This window comes from Helobdella robusta (genome assembly GCF_000326865.2).
Source record: "Helobdella robusta unplaced genomic scaffold HELROscaffold_54, whole genome shotgun sequence".
In the NCBI taxonomy this organism is placed as follows: Eukaryota; Metazoa; Annelida; class Clitellata; order Rhynchobdellida; family Glossiphoniidae; genus Helobdella; species Helobdella robusta.
The window spans coordinates 658445-677854 of record NW_008705287.1 but is presented as its reverse complement, the minus strand read 5'-3'; the positions used below and the strand labels follow the sequence as shown (position 1 = coordinate 677854).

At 34.0% G+C, this 19410-nt stretch overlaps 2 protein-coding genes across 2 annotated transcripts in view; one reads left to right on the top strand and one right to left on the bottom strand.

Moving 5' to 3' along the window:
• Window positions 1-2601: 2601 nt before the first annotated feature.
• Window positions 2602-8219, top strand: HELRODRAFT_86858 (hypothetical protein; the record flags this gene model as incomplete). Its single annotated transcript, XM_009028232.1, has 6 exons — window positions 2602-2719; window positions 3149-3313; window positions 3571-3736; window positions 6738-6914; window positions 7846-7893; window positions 8057-8219. Coding segments are annotated over 6 exons (837 nt in total), but the record flags the coding sequence as incomplete, so codon positions are not given.
• A 7499-nt stretch (window positions 8220-15718) lies between these two features.
• HELRODRAFT_179453 (hypothetical protein) overlaps window positions 15719-19410 on the bottom strand; it is a gene marked incomplete at both ends in the record, with an annotated part of 3948 nt that continues 256 nt past the window's right edge. Inside the window, 2 exons of the mRNA XM_009028293.1 lie at window positions 15719-15895; window positions 17956-18137. Of these exons, the coding sequence (XP_009026541.1) occupies window positions 15719-15895; window positions 17956-18137 (359 nt within the window). The remainder of the gene's footprint in view (window positions 15896-17955; window positions 18138-19410) is intronic.

Here is a 19410-nt window from a genome sequence, read left to right as displayed (position 1 = left end):
TAGCTTACCCATTAATGATTAATAAATTCAGGATTTGTGCGCCAGACTAAGCTGTTGGCAAATTTTTCAAACTGTGAACAAATCAAAAACAGCTATGACACTTTTCAAAACCTCCAATTATCAACGAATAAATTTTCATTAGAATTTCCATTTTTGAACTTTTTTTATAATATTAAAGTTTAATTCCAAATCAATAAATAATGCACTGACGATGACGGTTTAACGTCGATGCAGATCTATCTGTAATAATTTTAATAAAATGTTTGTTAATGGAAATAAAGTTTCAACTTTGAACAGACTTAATTTTGTCGTTAAAAATTTAATAAGACAAATTGAAAAGTTCAAATATAAGCAGGTATACTAATAAATCAGTAAAATTTATTGCATCTTGTCATATATATTTAGTTCTAGTAATAGAGATCACTGCGCAGTCTGCATTATTCAACTACAAGTTGAATAATGCCGAAAACGCAGTGATCTTAATAAATAATTGTATTTATGATAGTCTAAATCCAAAATATACATACATATATATATTTATATATAATGCTAAAAAATATAGACTGGAAAATGTGATTTAGCCAATAAAGAATCTAACAAAAAAATGTTGAACTGAGGAAGACACATGAAGATAGTTTTAGAAAGACAGACCACAGCATTATGAAGCAACAGAAAGAAGCAATGCATCAGAAGAGAGCAGGACGGGACGGGCTGGTGCACGCACTGAAGAGCACAGCACAGCGCAACAAAGCCAGTGTGGTGCATGATATAAAATGCGAGGCAACTTGCACGATGGTGAGAGAAGATTTATTAAATTGTTGATCTTATCAGAGGCCCGACTGCAATCCACCAGGGAGCTTCATAGATGGGACTCCTTCTTAATGATGTTTCCATGGCGACAGTTTTTTTTCTTTTATTTATTTTCTCCGTACAATCAGTCATTTGTTTTGTCGCTCAATCATTTTTTATATCGTATTCGCTTCATTTCTGTCAGCTGACTCACTCCTCCCATCCATTCCAGCCTTTTATTTTTCTTAATTTTGCTTGAAAAAATTGTAATCTAACTTAGTGGTAGATAATGTTTGTTTACGAAATTTCTTTGTAGGAAAAAATTGTGTTTGTGAAATTTTGTGTACGTATGTTTGTGCGTGTATGTGTGTACGTGCGTGTTATGTGTGTACAGGCGTGTGTGTGTGCGTGCACGTGCGTGGGATATTTTTGATCTCAAATAAAAACATTAACAATAGAATATGTTATCAAAAAATTCATTTTAAACAAAATAAAATGTTCAGCGAAAAGAATTGTTATTTAAATGGAAATTTTTGCGGACGTAACATTGTACGGATCAGACGTGCGTGAGTTGGAGGCGAACACGCACACGCACACGCACAACATAGGATGGGATGGTATGCAGAGTGGCAGGAGTTAGATCGCCATAAACATCACATACACACTCTACTGTACATATTAATAACATCGTGACGTCACTGAGTTTCTTAATTTATCTAATATATGGATGTGTGTATGTGTATCCACGTCCGAATGAATATAAATAAATATATATATAAATATAGATATATAGATATATACTTACACTTGTTGGTTTATATATATATATATATATATGTGTGTGTGTGTGTGTGTGTTTGTGTGTGTGTGTGTGTGTGTGTGTGTACACAAATGTATAAATGTTTAAATATATGTCTAGCTGATTGTCTTCACAAACTCACTCACTCACTGACAGACCACCGCCAACAAATCGATTGGTATTGATTTTTTGCTCGTCCGGCAAATATTGACTTGTATGCTGCTCGTCGGACGCAATCAAATATTGCAAATATTGCGAAACAGTTCTCAAGCGAAGTACATGCATACCCATAAATATCTCTCTCTCTCTTTCTCTCTTTATATATATATATATATCTTTTTTTTTTCGGTAACAGACTATTGTTAACGCAACATTTCAAAAATTCAACACTACTTTCAACATTGTTCAACTTTTTTATATTTCTTTTTAATTTATTAATTTCAGAGAAATTAGACACTTTATTGTTTTTTTTAAAATTTTATTTAATAAAAATTTTAAAAAAAATTTTAAATTTTAATAAAAATATAAAAAAAGTTGAACAATGTTGAAAGTAGTGTTGAATTTTTGAAATATATATATCTATATATATATATATATATATACATTGTTTGATTGTGATATATATGTCTATGTATGTCTGCTGTTCTCTTGTAACAGTGTCTTTCCATAAAACATACATACATACAAAAATAAACGTGATACAGCTCACACACAAACACAAACACACACGCAGGCACAATCACACGCACAGACGAATACTCCCAAACACATTCCTTCATAACTCATAAATTTCCTTTCAATATGCTCAACCATCACACCTCACAGAGGTCAGCATCACCAACAACAAGGATCCTTGCTTCCGACTGCACTGCCCACCGGAAACGACTTGCAAGATCATCTACAACGGCACCCACATCACTCCTTCCTGTCTCTGTCCAGACTTCTGCCAGCTGAACCTCAAACCAACTCAGAACGCTGTTGATGGCCGAAATGATAACAAAAATGAAGTTGGTGATGATGCCAGCACTCTGTGTGGGTCAGATGGGAATGATTACGAAGATGTCTGCGAGATGAGGAACATCAACTGCAGAAAGGAAGATCACGTGACGGTCAAATTCAGTGGGAGATGTGGTTAGTTGCCTAGGAGTGCCTGCTTCCTTGTTGCCGTGTTCTTTTTTATATTATACTTTTTTTGAAAAGAATATTTAACGTCTTTTTTATTAATTTGCCATCAATCCTCTCTCATCATTGCGATATTTACAGTCGATTTATCACAATTTCCAAATAAATTCATATAGAATTTCAGTTAAATATTATAGCTCATAAACAAAACGAGGCAAAGAGCTTCATGTGCATGGCGTTGGAAGAGCTTGGAACCAATTTTTTAACAGCACCGCATCGCATCATGCGCACCAGATAACACCTTCAAACGGAGTCCTTACATCGGCCAATCACAATCCACAAACTCATTGCACTTGCATTACAACAATACACAAATAAACTCAGACCCATGCAGTTCTTTCAAATGTGAGTCACCCGCTGTTTGTCGCTTGAACGAAGAAACGAGGCAGCCCTACTGCGATTGCGGCACGTTGTGTCCCATGACGATCGAACCTGTCTGTGGCAGCGACGGCAGAACTTACATCAATGAGTGCTTCTTGAAGGAGAGAGCATGCGCAAGAAACGATGACGTCATCGTTCAATTCAGTGGAGAATGTTCATCAGGTTTGGTTGAGCACATTTTTTATACAGTGCATATCAATTTATTCGCTTTGTTCTATGGTGTTGAATAATAATTCTTTTTGTTTTTCACATTTCAATTATCCATTATCGTTTTGATGATTCTCCCAAGCAAGCATAGTAGATCAGGCACCTATGTAGATGCAGAGCACATTTCATCGATCATATACGCAACAACATTTCCCAAGGACCAAATCCTTGCCTGGACTTGGAATGCGAGGTGCACGAACAGTGCCGGATAGACTACACGAACACGGCACACTGCACGTGCCCTCAGCACTGCCCTGCAGTCTACAGGCCGGTCTGTGGCAGCGATGGACTCACCTACGACTCCGAGTGCCACCTCAAGCTGTTCGCCTGCAACAAAAACTTGAATCTGCTCGTCAATAGGGAAGGAGTCTGTCGTCAGTACTCTGATCATTATCTATTAAAGTTTATTTACAATGATCACAAAACCAACATTAATAATAATTATTATTACTATCATATCATCATTTGTTGCCATAAATAATAATTTCTTCATTGTTATCATTGATAAACATCATCATGGTCCTCTTCATGTTCCTCTTTGAGATATCCAGGATAAATATAATATTATCAGCAATATATTATCAACAATATTATCATTATTATTTGAATGACATTAATGAGGCTTTGAACGCTGACAGACCTCTTTAAATGCTTGCTGAATCAAGTGAGAATCAATCATTGCACAAGCTCAATGTGACATCTCACATCTATGAGTACGTGCAAAAATCTCTGAAGTACTAGAGCATTAAAATAGATTATGATTAATCGCAGAATAAATTATGATAAGTTGCATATACGGTAGCAAAATAATCTGTAATAATTTCTGAAGTACTGCCACTCAAGTCTGCCATCTGCACCAAGCCCGAATTGTGATAGCTGTACAGCAAAGGAGTTCGATAATGCCGTGGTTGCTCAGGCAGTAGGAGAGCCCAGAGCAGTGAATGATGTTTGCATGTGTGCGAACGTATTTCAAATGTCGTCTTTACTGAACTTCAAAACTTTCGCATGTTTTGTGTGTGTATGGTTTGGTGCTTCCGTCGCATGGTGTTTGTATACATCAAAGCCTTGAAAAACGCAAATTAAACGTGTAGTTGAAGAATGATTTATCAGCATTTTGTGACGAACAAACAAGGGTTGTTGTGTAATGCACTTTCTAGCACTCTCTAAGGCAATATCATAATTTTTTCTCAAACGAAAAACCAACACGACAGCAAATAAAGAATACTCAGATCCGTGTCAATCCCAGGTGTGTGGGATGCACGAGGAATGCACCCTCCAAGAGGGCTTGCCATCGTGTGTCTGCTCCCCTTGCGACGATGTCAAGAAGAATCAAGTAACTAAAAATAGTTTTTAAAATTGTACCACTACTACTAATAGTGGAGGTGGTATAACTTGCAATGAAATTAACAGTAGTGTAATTTTTAATGAGTCACTCAATAAATGATTAATTAATTTAATTAATCATTTGTTTTTCATAGGTTCATTTAATTTTTTATTAACCGGCAAGGTCTGCGGTAGTGATTGGAAGACTTATGAGAACGAGTGTCTTCTGCATTACGGCAACTGCATCAACAAAACAGACGTCAAAGTTGCTGACAACAAGTCCTGCGGTATGTCGAAATTCCTTTTACCGCTCCAATTTTAATATTATTATTATTATTATTAAAATTATTATTATATTTATTATTGTTGTTATAGTTATTATTATTGTTATTGTTGCTTTTGTTATTATTATTATTATTACACACACACACACACACACACACACACACACACACACATACATACATACATACACATTACACACACGCACACACATTTTAAAACTAATTAACTCTGGTCGTACTCTCTCGATTCGAATGATGAGCTTCTCAGATTAAAACTCTATTTATTGCATTTGACACTTTATTTTATTTCATTATTTTATTTTACTTGTACTGTAATTTTCATTGTTTTTATTGCTGAATAAAAGATTGTTCCCATTATTATTATTATTATTGGCGCATTACCTCGTGATCGTCTCACATTAATATTCATGAGTGTATAACATTAATATTCATGAGTCACGTGTTAGGGAAAAAATCGTTAATAGATATGTCTGCTTGTGTATTTAAATGTGTGGAGGCAGCGAACAAAGTTGAAAATGATAGTTGAGTTGGAGTAAGTACCTATGTTGCTGTTTTGTGATGACATTTTTGTGGTTTCTTCATACGAATTGTAATTTTAATTTTTGAAAATTTTGTTTTTAGACTGCAAATGTTGCTAAAAACTATTTTATAATGAAGACAATGTAGCCATACTAATTTATTATAATTAAAATATTAATGATGTTAATGATGATGACGACGATGTTATATATGATGTTGTTGATAATATCAGGGTATCTGTCTTGTGATGACATTTTTGTGGTTTCTTCATTCGAATTGTGATTTTAATTTAATTACTGTTGATGACGGCGATGTTGTTAATAAATGTGAAAATATTAAGGACAAAATCATGGCGGGCTATCGTGAAAATAAAAGTAACAAATGTTTATTGAAATAAATTTAGTTTTAATCAATGCCACACTTGTTTCCGTCACTCATCATTCTCATAATTTTGTTGAATCGTCATCATCTCCGCCATCTTCATCTTCTTCATCAACATCATCAGATCCTTGTCACTTAAAACAATGTGCATACGATTCTGTGTGTCTCGTTGATAAGAGCAACAATACTGCAACGTGTCACTGCAACAAGTCCTGCTCACATGAGGTATGCACACACACACACACCACACACACACACACACACACACATACCACACACACACACACACATACCACACACACACACATACCACACAAGCACACACACACATACCACACAAGCACACACACACACACACACACGCACACACACACACGTATTATTGGTAGTCGTTGTTGTAGTAGTAGTAGTAGTTTAGTAGTTCAATACATTTGTACGAAACACTGACGTGCAGTCGACCGCCCTGGTGTGTGCCACAGACGGAAGGACGTACAGGAACCTGTGCGAGATGGAGCTTCAGTCCTGCAGGATGCAACAACCAATCACATTCTTCTTCAACGGATCTTGCGGTAGGTATCATATCAATTTATTACTATTACGCCGCTTCTGTTAATGTTTTTGAAGTAATTTGAGATAATACGCAGAAGATTATCTTCATCGATTTGGTGGCAACGGTGAAAGAGACGCAGCGTTTAATTTGTACGTATAAGGCTAAACGTGGAATCATCAAATTAATCAACTTTGTTCAGCGTATTATATTTTAACGCAAAAACAGATACAAAACAACATTCTAACAAATTTAATTGGTCTGCAGACCCATGTGAGCACGTGACCTGCAAGTTTGGGGCTAGATGCGAGAACGGGGCTTGCACCTGCACGTTTGCATGTCCCAACGAACGCAAGGAGGAGGTCTGTGGGGATAATGGCAAAACCTATCCCAACGAATGCTTCATGAACAAGTCCTCGTGTAAAGGGAATGTTGACGTCAGGTTGGCCTACCATGGCAAGTGCAAACCAAAGGACGGTTAGTTAGCTGGCTTCGTTTGATCTCTTCGTTCAATGTAAATATAAATAATACAGTATACAAAACTTTTATGTATTGCATGAAATTATTCCAATGCATTGAATACATTTAAAAAAATTCAATAATAAAAAATAGACTTGCAATAATGTTTGTTGCTTTGTTTTAAAAGATTGTTCATTGCAATCTGTTGAGATCTGCTGCTCGATTATAAATTTTTAATAATACGTTGAAATTTTAAATTAATTTCATATATTTCGCGTTTTATATCAGTTTGGAAAGGAGAGTTCCAGCATTGTTGTGTTTTATCATAGTGTACTATATACTAAATTATCGTATATCATATCGCACTATACTTGATAGGATATGATATGATATACTTGATAGGATATAATATCATATCATATCATATCATATCATATCATATCATATTATATTAGATTAGATTAGGAAATTTGTGTATCTTTTCTTTAGGAAAAATTAATAAAGTTGTTGGCAACGAAGATGATGCTGATGATGAAAAATCTCTTTTAAATGCAAAAAATGTTTTCGACGAGGAGGGCGACGGTGGTGATGATGAGGATGAGATGTCTGGCTCTGGAGGTCATTCATCATTCTTTATGATACCTTCATCTTTTTTGTTTTTTTCATTTTTTACATTATTATTCAAACTATCATAACGCACCTTTAGTCGGGGTGAGGAGAGGGGCTGTACTTTACGTGCCCGTACTGGCCAACCCATCCTGCAGTAGCGAGTCGGAAATTCTCAAACTTTATACACACTCACGTACCGAAAATTCAAGTCGACACACTCTATCTATATAAATATATATATAAAAAAATTGTAAAATATTGACAAAAAAACTGATAGACATAAAGAAAGAAGACTCCTGTTCATTGAAAAGTTGTGGCTACGGTGGGAGATGTTCTATGGCCAGCAACGCTCAGAAGATGTGCGTCTGCCATTTCAACTGTCCACTCTACAAGTGAGTTTTAGAAAGAGCTTTTCATGCTTAGTATTATCAGATTTTCATCATCACTAATTAATTATAAAATGTTTGTTAACTTTGTGTATTGTTGTTCAATTTTTTACACTCAAAATAATAAATAAAAATCATTAAATAATTTTTTCAATACACTGACAAACAGAAATTTGATCTGTGGATCAGATAACAAAACGTACGACAACGAATGTGAACTGAAGGAGGCGTCATGCAAAACTCAGAAGCCAATCAGCGTCAAGTACCAGGGCTCGTGTGCAGGTTGTTCTGCAAGCTTCACACATTACGATTATTTCCATTTGTCATGTTAAATTTTTCAAATTGTTTTCAATCTGCAATTCTAGTTCCCTGTCAATGCAATTTGATTGGTTCCTTGGAGAGGTCATGTGATCCAATAACTCATCAATGCGCCTGCAAGCCCGGAGTGGGCGGTCCTAAATGTGACAGGTTCCTACAATATTTAATCGTTGAATGAAATTAGTTTCGTTCCCTATTTACAAGATACCACTGTGTAGCAGTTACTGCTATTCAACAAATCTCGATTTTTCGTTAATGTACATAACTTTATTGCAGCATCTTCACTCTAACATTCCTCTCGTGATGGCTTAGTGGCTAAAGGTGCCTGGTCCTTTTTCGCAGTGCGTGCTGTGACCGCGTTCGAATATAACAAGAGGATTACATGCTTTGTGTGTGTGTGTGTTGTGTGTGTGTTGTGTGTGTGTGTGTGTGTGTGTGTGTGTGTGTGTGTGTGTGTGTGTGTGTGTGTGGTGAGTCGTTCAGCAAGTATTCGCGTAGGCTTTTGTGAATCGTTAATTCCTTGAACTTGAACTTTGGAGGAGTTTATAAGACCTTTAACTTCTTGTTACATTCATAATGTAACATATTTACATTGTTACGCCGTCCAGATGCATTCAGATGTACTGGGGTCTGCCTAAAATTGCAGAGGGAAATCCTGGCTGTCTCCGTAAGCCTTATTTTATATTTGATTTTGAAGTAGCAGCATATTTTCAAAGTTTTTTTTAACTCTGGTGAACATTTTTTCTCTCACAAAGATGAATAATAAAAATATTTTTATCACAAAAAGTTGTTTGTTACTCAAGTTATAAAACTAGAAGATGAATAAAAACAGAAGTTCTTCAAATAAAATTACTGATACCTTAAAACCTCCTGACAGTAAACTTCTGAATACGCAACTGCTGTTAAATACATACCAATGAATGACGCTATAACGTAATAACTATTGTTATGAAAAGTTTTATAAACAAACTCATTATAGAAGATACAATGCTCACAGTACAATGTTTGCTGAACACATTATTTTCCTGTTTTGAATGCTACCACTGATGTTTTTATGAACATTAATTATAATTAATAATTATTATAATAATTAAGTTTATTTTTTGTATATTTTTAAAACCAAGCATGTAACTGCAACAAACACGGTTCACTGAGGGAGGATTGTGAGCAGATGACAGGGAGGTGCATGTGCAAGCCTGGAGTGGCCGGTCAAAAATGCAACCTCTGCCTCAATGGGAGGCTGTTTGGATCGCGTGGATGCACCGGTTTGTTGGTTGAAGAGGATGTTTCGACAATTAATGAGACGTGTTGATTTGCAACGTGTATGCGGTCTCTCTATAATCAGCTGGATAAACAATCTGTCTATTGATTGATTAACTTAATTGCTTTTACTGACGGCTAGATCTGTTTATCGTCAGAGGACATTAATATAAATAAAAGTAATTTAGTACTAAATTTAATTGTTCTGCTAAAAAATTGAAAATAATTTCAGGTCCTCGAATGTTTTACAAGCGCAATCTTCGGAACTTAACACTTAATCCATCAACAACGACCAAATATCTTCCAGCAAATCTTCCACAAAATAAAAAAACAGCTCAGAGTAGGGTGAAAAAGTCAAATGATATTATCTATGAAGGTTTTTTGGCATTTTCATTTGTTTTCATGTTTTTCTATTACAACTCCAAACCTTTTCCTTACCTTTCAGCTCCAGCCTCTCCTTCATTCCACTCAACATCTTACATGTTGCTGACGTCACCGGACTACGTGACCAGGGATGTGACCATCAGTTTGACCTTCACATTGAGCTCTTCGAAAGACGCCATCCTCTTGTACATGGGCAACGTTGGCAAGCACAGAGGAGACTTCTTAGCCATCACCATCAAACGCATGCACGTTGAATTCAGGTGGCTTTTTCATTGAGTGCATACATGTTGATGAATTAATTTTTAAATGATATTTTTATTTTGACACGTAGATACAAACTCAAATGTAGATTATTTTTAAAAGCGGTCATTTTTTGGAAATCTGGCAGATACAACCTTGGTAGCGGGCCAGCAGTATTGCGAACCACCGATCTAATAGATGTTAACCAGCAGCATAAAATTTGGGCAGCAAGATTTGGTAGAGATGGAGCTTTGAAAGTAGACAATGGTCAGCAAATATCATCAGTCAGCAAGGGAAGCCACAGAAATCTGGACATCAAACACGGACAGCTGTTTATTGGCGGCATCAAAAATATCACTGATCAGTAAGTGTATTTTTAATTACTTTTTTTGATAAATGTGTAAAATTTTACAAAATAAAAAACTATTTTACATCATTCACTTTTTATCCATATAATTATCGTAATAAATCATACAGAGTAAGCACTCAAATAGGGGGAGTGAGTGACGGATTGGACGGAAGCATAGATGAACTCACCATCAGCACCACACACGGATCTACCACCACTTATAATTTGTCTCTTACCAGTTCTACGCATATTTTAGAACATCAAAATATAAGTTGGCGTTTTGTGTTAGACTTAATAGTTAAAAAAATACTTTAAAAAATGTAATGAATTAATATTATAGTTATATTCAATAAATCAAACATAACCAACAACTAGATAAATCGAAACCTCCAACAAAAATTTCCATTCCACGTTTCCGTGGTGATTCGTACATTGCAACCAGACTGCATGGTGATGCTCCTCTCGCTTCTTCATTTGTTGTCGAGTTGTGGTTCTACTCCTATCAACCCTCAGGTCAGACATTTTGTCTCTATATTCACGACGACGACGATGATGATAATAATAGAGGTGTCTATATTGCAAAGGATATTGCATTGTTAATGATGATAGAAAAATTGAAACGCGACCACAAGAGCCACTAATCTAATGTTCAGTTTCAACAATCGACCGTTGCACAGGTGTTCTGATGATGGCGACCAGTGAAGATAGGTCCAACTACTTCATTCTCTTCCTCCATCGCAACCGGCTTCAGCTGAAGTACAAAACTACAAGATACACTAAAACTATAATGTAAACTTTTTGCATTTTCACACTATAAGATAATAAGTTATAATAATTTTTGTAACTGTTTAACAATTGATAATGTTGACAAATTAGAAGTTCTCAAGATATAAAAGGCAAGAAATGGCACAAAGTACTGGTGATCATGTCAAAAGGGGAGGGATTAATAATGGTTGACGACGACCATCCAATCATGAAACAAAAACAAGAAGCAGGGTTGTTATATGGCAACCAATCAATAACCCCACCAACTGCCAACAAAAAATCAACAAACAATGCTGATTGGTTGTTATACTTTGGAGGCTATCCAATCACATTGAAAGAGGTGGCTAAGACCATACCGGGGTTCAATGGGGCTTTTCAAAGGGTGTGTTTGAAAATAATTTTAAAACAAATAGATAAAAATTTGTTTAAAATAAAATTAATTTTTCGAATGTAGATGTACGTCAATGGATGGCAGTTAGATGCCACCAGAGATTGCAAGAACTTGTCCTTCATGGGGTCAAGATGTTTGAAAATTTATGAGAAATACCACGTAGATGAATATGATGGCCACCCCTGTCCCCACTCAAACAATCCTTGTGATGAAGATGCTCTGTGCATGCCACTCTTGAACGATCATGTCTGTTTGTGTCAAGATAAATCAAACAGCAGAGAAGATCGCGATGTCTTCAATAGTAATGTTTTCGGGAAGGATGATTACGATTCAAACAATTTTGACAAAAAAAGAAACTCCAGTTCATGTCATTGTAAGCAACTATTCAAATTTGTGATGAATTCAGTGATCTAATAATCTCATTATTATTTATTTAATTTTTATAGATGGACCGATGTCGTCGGTTCGTTTGTACGGTGACCATCTGCTTAGCTATCCATTCGACAAGTCAGTCGGTAGCACGAATATTTATTCAGCTCATCTTTGAAATATGAATTTTTAATTTAAAACAAAATATTAATACTCAGTCACTCTTAACATAAAATCACAAGCATTCAATTGGAATAAAAAGATTAATAATATTGCAGAATTTCCAGAACCCTCCAGTTAAGATTTCAGACGACGGCTAATGATTCGGACCTCATGCAGATATCTTTCCACCCGACCAACAGAATTTTCTTTCTTATAAGAAAGAATATTTTGTTTGTGCACTTTGTGAACAAATTTGCGAATGCGAGCATCGATTCTAAACGTTTCGTGGCAGATGGAATGTGGCACAAGCTCCTACTTCAAAGGTCAATCTCAATCATGTTATCAAATAACAACAGAAAGTAACACCATTTTTAATATCATTAGTTATGGCCTAAAGCTCCACTCATATTAATTTAATCAATAAAACAAATCGGTCGAAATTTTTCTCACACTCTAACCAGTTAATTAATTTGCATTAGAGTAATATTTAAATAATTAAATTAAAAGATCGGCGAATGTGTTGAAGTTATTTGTCGACGGCAGACTTTCTGGCAATCACAGCCTGAGTGGAGAACTTCTTGAGGGCGAGAAAAATAATTTTCATGATAAAATTATTTCAATTGGTTCGTTGAGTTTCAATTTATTTCAATTATTTGTCACTGCTATTATATTTTTTTAAGTTTCTCTTGTTCAAAGTTATTTTTAAAAGTATATTCACCCACAACATCGATGATTGTAGTTAATGGGCGAGCAATTTTTTAATTTGCACGCCAGGTGGAATCAAGGAGGTGGTTCAAACAGTCGGTTGGGAAGAAGATGAAAGAAACGAAATAAACAAGGGGAAGGAATTATTTTTTAAAGGCTGCATGGAATCTTTGAAAGTTGACGATTTAAAAGTAAACCTTCACGAAGATAGATTGCAAAAAGATCAAGTTTTGATTCCATGCTATTGAAATGTAGCTATTTAAATAATAATTACTTTCATGAAATCACAAATATAATCACAACATTAAATTAATTTATGTGATAATGATGATTATGATAATAAAAATAAATAATAATAACAACTAATAATAATGATGATAATAATAATAAAATAATAATAACGATAATAATAATTATTAAGCTGCGAACAACGAAGTTGATCAATAAGAAAAAACTTAGTAGGGAGAAATATAGTTTTATATTTTGTCCCGCTGTCTACCTGTCCGTTGTAGATTGAGTCCGAATTTTACGAACCTGTTTACAACAGTCTGTCCGTCAAATGGAATGAAGGCTTAGAAGGTTCATTATAGGACAAATGCAGACAGGAAATATTTCAATTCGTTTAATGCTCTATCAAACGCTTCTATTTTTATATAAATAAATATAAATTTTGATCCATCTGACATTTTCTTATTAAATCATATAACTGTCTTAACTTTGATACATTGTAGTTGTTGATTTGTTTTTATATAATTGTGAATATATATATATCGTGTGGAACTAGTTTTTTTTACGTTTTTATCACCCGGCTGTTGTTCACCTTTCATTCGAGCAGTGTTAAATCTTTCTTTATTCTATCCTAAAACATTGAACATTTCCTCTTCCATGCGTTATGTTTCTGTCATAATGTTCAAATCTTAATATAGATTTTCCAATACTGTCTTCAGTCAATATTATTGGTGATCAAAACGTGTTAAAAATTAAAAACTATTACGACACGAAGAAAAAGATTAGAATACAAACTAGGGTGATGCATTCAACGGATGTGAAGGAGCTAACTGCAAAACCTTTTGGATGGCTTAATTAAACTATTTGGAATCGGGTATAATAATAATATTTGTTATTATATATACAGTTTATATAGCGCCTATTCAATTGTTTATGGACGCTTTTTGCCACGTGTTATTTTAAAGCACGTATAAGCTCAGATAGCATTAGGTGACAAATACGAATAACAAACAAATATAAAAATAATACAAATAATAAAATTTATTATTTAAACCTTAATCATTTGACCTTGGAAACGTTAAAAAATCTAGGCAAATGCTTTTCGCTAGATGTCAAAATGTAGTTAATAAAGTTATGCTTAATCAAATGTTCACATAATTTTTTATAAATAATAAACAAATCTAGTTCAACGGAAAATTAAAAAAAACCAGTGCACCTGAACGAAAAAATTGTTTACTTATGAAACAAGGAGAACTGAAATTAGAATGTTTATTGATTATTGGCATGGAATGGCCAAACAACCCCGCCAGCCCAAGGTAGCTGTGGTAGTCTGTTAAATAATTTGTCTGAATTTTTGTCTGTTATTTTGATGCACGTATAAGCCCAGACACAACAAGATATTCAGGTAATGAGGTCATCGCGTCCCAGTTATCCGACTTTTCAGCCAATGGGAGACTGGAGGCGTGGAAAATGATGCTGCTTCTGTTGCTTGGATGCAGGATGCAGAGTAGCATTCACAGCTTCCTCCACCAGTTTGACCGACCAGGCCATCAGTCCATCATGAATTTTTGAATGAAGCGCCCATCTATTCATTCATCCATCCGTCTATCCGCCCACAAGCACATACAGACGTCCTTAACAATGTTTATGTGTACAGTACGCGTATATTGATATCTAAGCCATATAAATGTATATATATATATATATACATGTATATACATATGTATATATATATATATATATATCAGAGCATGTTCAGCGCTAGTTAGATTCTTGCTTAATTTTTCGATTTTTCTAATGGTGGATCGTAAATCATTGCCAAGTTTCTTAAGTTCAAAACCAAAATTTTTATTTGTTTAAAGCATGATTGAACATTTAAGCATGATAGAACAAAAAGCTTTTTCGTTATTCCTATACCATCTTCGGTGTTCAAACTGATACGCTGTGTATGTGGCCAAATGCTCAAGTATATTTAAATATACTGTGTCTCTACAACGTTATTGACATTGATGAAAATTAAAAACCTGACAATCTACCGTTTGAAAAATTAAACAGGAAGCTAACTAACGCGGAACATGTTGGGGTTTTCATTAATAATTGCATTTCTAACAGTCTTAATGCTATATATATATAAATTTTTTTTATTTTATTATTCTTTAAAAATCAGGATCTGACAGACGCAAAAACTGTTACAGCATGCAAAACAAGGCAGTAGTATAAAATTAAACGAATAAATAAATAAATAAAAAACGGAGAAAGAAAAATGTTTAAACATGAAAAGTATTGACAATAAAATAAAATAATGGCATAAAAGGCAAATAATTAAAGTAATTTGTTAATGGACTACTAGGTGATGACTTAGTGAGTTAGTGAGGTAATTGATAAATAAAAACTAGTCGTGTGAATGATAGAGTTTTATTGAGTGTTAAGATGTTTGAGATGTCTTGTGATGAAAGTCTTTTCTTGATATGTAGATTGGGTGGCCACTTGATAGTTATGTTAGCGCTGACGAAGGTTGTGTGTTGTAGTTTTGATTGGTGGTAGTAGAGGATGGATGACGTGGTTGTTGTTGTTTTCTACTTTCTTAAACAGTCTTGAATGGAGAGTGTTGAATATCTGAGTGACGGTAGGATATAATGCAGGTAGATAGTTGAAGCGGATTAGTTTTTTGATGAGAGATTGTAGTTGCTGAAGTTGTTGTTGTGTAGCAAAACCAGACCAGGAGGGAGCAGCATATTTGATGCCTGAGATGATGAGTGATTCAGTGATGTCGAATAATTTGATGCCTCTAAGACCATGTGAGCGGAGTGTTTTGAGTGCGTGAAATGTTTGAAAGCCTTTTGTGATGATGTGATTGATATGAGGTGCTATATTGAGTGCGGAGGTGAATGTGATGCCTAATATCCTTAATTGATTCGTGCGAGTGATTGATGAGTGTTCTGGAGGTAAGGTTATTTTCTTACGGATATTGTGAATGATGAGTGAGTTTGAAGGATTTATTGAGATTTAGTGACAGATTGCATCGTTTTGACCAAGTAGTTAATGAGTCGAGTTCTGATTGCATGGTGTTTGAGTTAGATGATGGGATTAAAAGGTAGGTGTCGTCAGCGTATTTGATGATTTGATCAGAGCCATGAAAAGTTTATAGAGTAGAAGCATTGATGATAAAGGTAGATGGTCCAAGGACAGAACCTTGAACTACGCTAGAATTAATAGGTAGAGTAGATGAAAGAGTAGAGCTAAAGAAAGTAGAATGACTTCTATTAGAAAGAAAAAGTAATATATAAAAATATAATATATATATATATATTATATTGTTGTTTCTATATTTAATATTTCATATCATTATATATATATAACCTTAATGAAATATATATATATATATATATATATATATATATATATATATATATTTGAAAATCACAGCATGTTCGGCGTTAGTTAATTAGTTACATTACAATAACAACCATTATAATTTACGACTAGCCAAATAAATACTCATAGAACAAATACAACAAAGACATCCGATAATAAATATTCAACAACGGGCAATTGGAATTCTTCCTACCAATAAATTTAGAAACAGAGAAATCATCGATAATGAAAACAAGTAATTTAAGAGCGTTAATATTTAGCGATGTTGAAGATTGTAAAATTGAGTATTCACTTTAAACAATCAGGAATCAACAAAGTAGAGTAGAGACACAGTATTAATACATTTGAGCATCTGGGCACATACCCAACATATCAATTTGAACACCGAAGATGGTATAGAAATACCGAAAAAAGCTTTTCTGTTCTATCACGCCGAAAATAAACAAAAATTTTGGTTATGAACTCACGAAACTTGAAAATGATTCACGATCAACCGTTAAAAAAATCAAAAAGTTAAATTGTATGTTGACTAACGCCGAACATGCTTTGTTTTTCATCAATAATTCCATTTCTGACAGTAGTTTTAATCCAATATATATATATTAGGGATGCACCGGATTCAGGTTTTTCAAATCCGGCCAAGTCCGGATTTTAGTTACCATTTTACATACGTTAGAAAAAATATTCACATTTACGGTTATCTACATGTTGAACATCAAAAAATAACACCAAGCAAATAGTTATTTAATTCAAATATATGAATAAGTTGTGTGATACGCCAAATTCTGTACACAAAGATCAGCTTATAATTTATGCATATTTGCATAACCCAAGTTAAAGCACAAAGAAAATTGTCCAGCTCACCGCACAATTAGTGATGTTGTAATTATGTGTCATGTATACCTTGCCTAACCTTTAACTTACCATGTTCTTAAATTATAAATATATATTATATATATATATATATATATATATATATTATGTAGCTATATGATCCGTCATGTGCAATTATCAATATAAAGTATATACACGTGCACAAGTTCTTTTACACAAAGATCAGCTTATAATTTATGCATAACCCATGTTATAGCGTAAAGAAAATTGTCCAGATCACCTCACAATTAGTGATGTTGTTATTATGTGTCATGTATGCCTTTAGCTTAGCCTTTAACTTATTGACATAAAATTAATTGAATTCAATAAAAAATTTTTTTCTGTTTATAACATTTTTAAAAGTTGATAGACGCTTAAATCCGGCCACCAAATCCGGCCGGGGCCGGATTCGACCGGATTTGAAAAAAAAGCCGGATTTTAGCCGGGGCCGGAGCCGGGGCCAAACTTCGGTGCATCCCTAATATATATATATGCATCTGTCTGATCTAATATTTTTAGTACAGTAGTTTGTGTGTGTGTGTGTGTGCGCATGCGACGAGGGCCCGATTAAATATTAAATAAAAATATATAGATATAAAAATTATGGCATTATATATATCGGTTTATTTTGTCCGGGACTGAGGTTGACATTTCTGGTTGGGACTGGATTGTTGTGTGGATTGTTGTGTGGATTGTTGTGTGGATTGTTGTGTGGATTGTTGTATGGATTGTTGTGTGGATTGTTGTATGGATTGTTGTGTGGATTGTTGTGTGGATTGTTGTGTGGATTGTTGTGTGAGGAAGGAGATTGTGGTGTCCCATTTACCGTTGCTTTCGTAAATGATTGTTTTTAAGCAATTTTAATGTGTATATGACGATATATATGGTATGTGTTATTTATTAGCTTATGTTTTTTTACTGTATTGGGATAAAATTTTATATCTTGCTTATTGACAATCACTTATAAAAATTAATATTTCACAAAGTTGATAAATATTATTTAGTAAATCAACAATACCAATAAATAGAAATATTCGTTAAAACGGAATGCAAGAGCTTCAAATTTTATTAAACTAAAAGCACTGAAACAGAATGGTAATAAAATTAGAAAAAAAGGATGATGAAGATGATGACATTGCTGAAGATGATGATGATGATGCACGTTGTTTATTTACACTAGTTAAAAAATTGACTGAAAAACAGCGTGTTGTATGTCGTCCAGTAAAAGGCACATCTGCCTGCTTGCATACCTTCTTCTTCTTCGTGCTATGTATGTCCCAGTTGTGTATGTTTGTTTGTTTGTTTGTATGTTGTGGTTGTATGTCACTGCTGTTGTATGTTCTTTTCTGTATGTGGTTCGTTAGAGTTGTTGTATATGTTGTACTTTTTCATTGTAGTTGTAGGTTATAAATGTAGTTAGTTGTTTGTGGTGTGTTGCAGTTGTTAACTGTACATTATGTGTGTTGCTGTACGTGTACATTATCGTCGTCATCTACAACAGGGTAACTTGTTACGGTTGTTGTTTTCGCTGATGTTTTCTCAATAACTTTTTGTAAATTTTATTTGTTAGATGAATAAATAAGTGAATAAGTTATTGATTGATTGTTTGGTTGGTTGGTTGGTTAGTTGATTGATTGATCGATATATATATATATATATGTATATATATATTTATATACAATTATTTATAAAGATACGTTTTCGGCATTAATCAAATTGTAGTTGAGTTTCTCAATTTTTCTAACGAGACTTTTATCATCTTGATGAAGTTTATTAAGGTTAAATAAAAAACTTTTAATATTAGACATTTTTGACAAAACATTAATAACGTTATTACTACAGAAAAGCTCTTTTCGGCATCAACTGCCATCATCAGTGTAGTTATATAGTATTGCTCCGTCTTTGTGTCTTTGTTTTTACAGCGACTTTGATTGTAACTTAATTAGAATTAAAGTTAATCATGTGTTTCTTTGTTGGAAGAATATTGGTATTATTTAGTTGAATTGCTGGTTTACGTTTATCGAGGAAAATTGATTCTGTTATCTTTAAATTGAAGTATTCTCTGTTGTAATAAATTGCTTTGGTGTTATTGTCTCAAATTTCC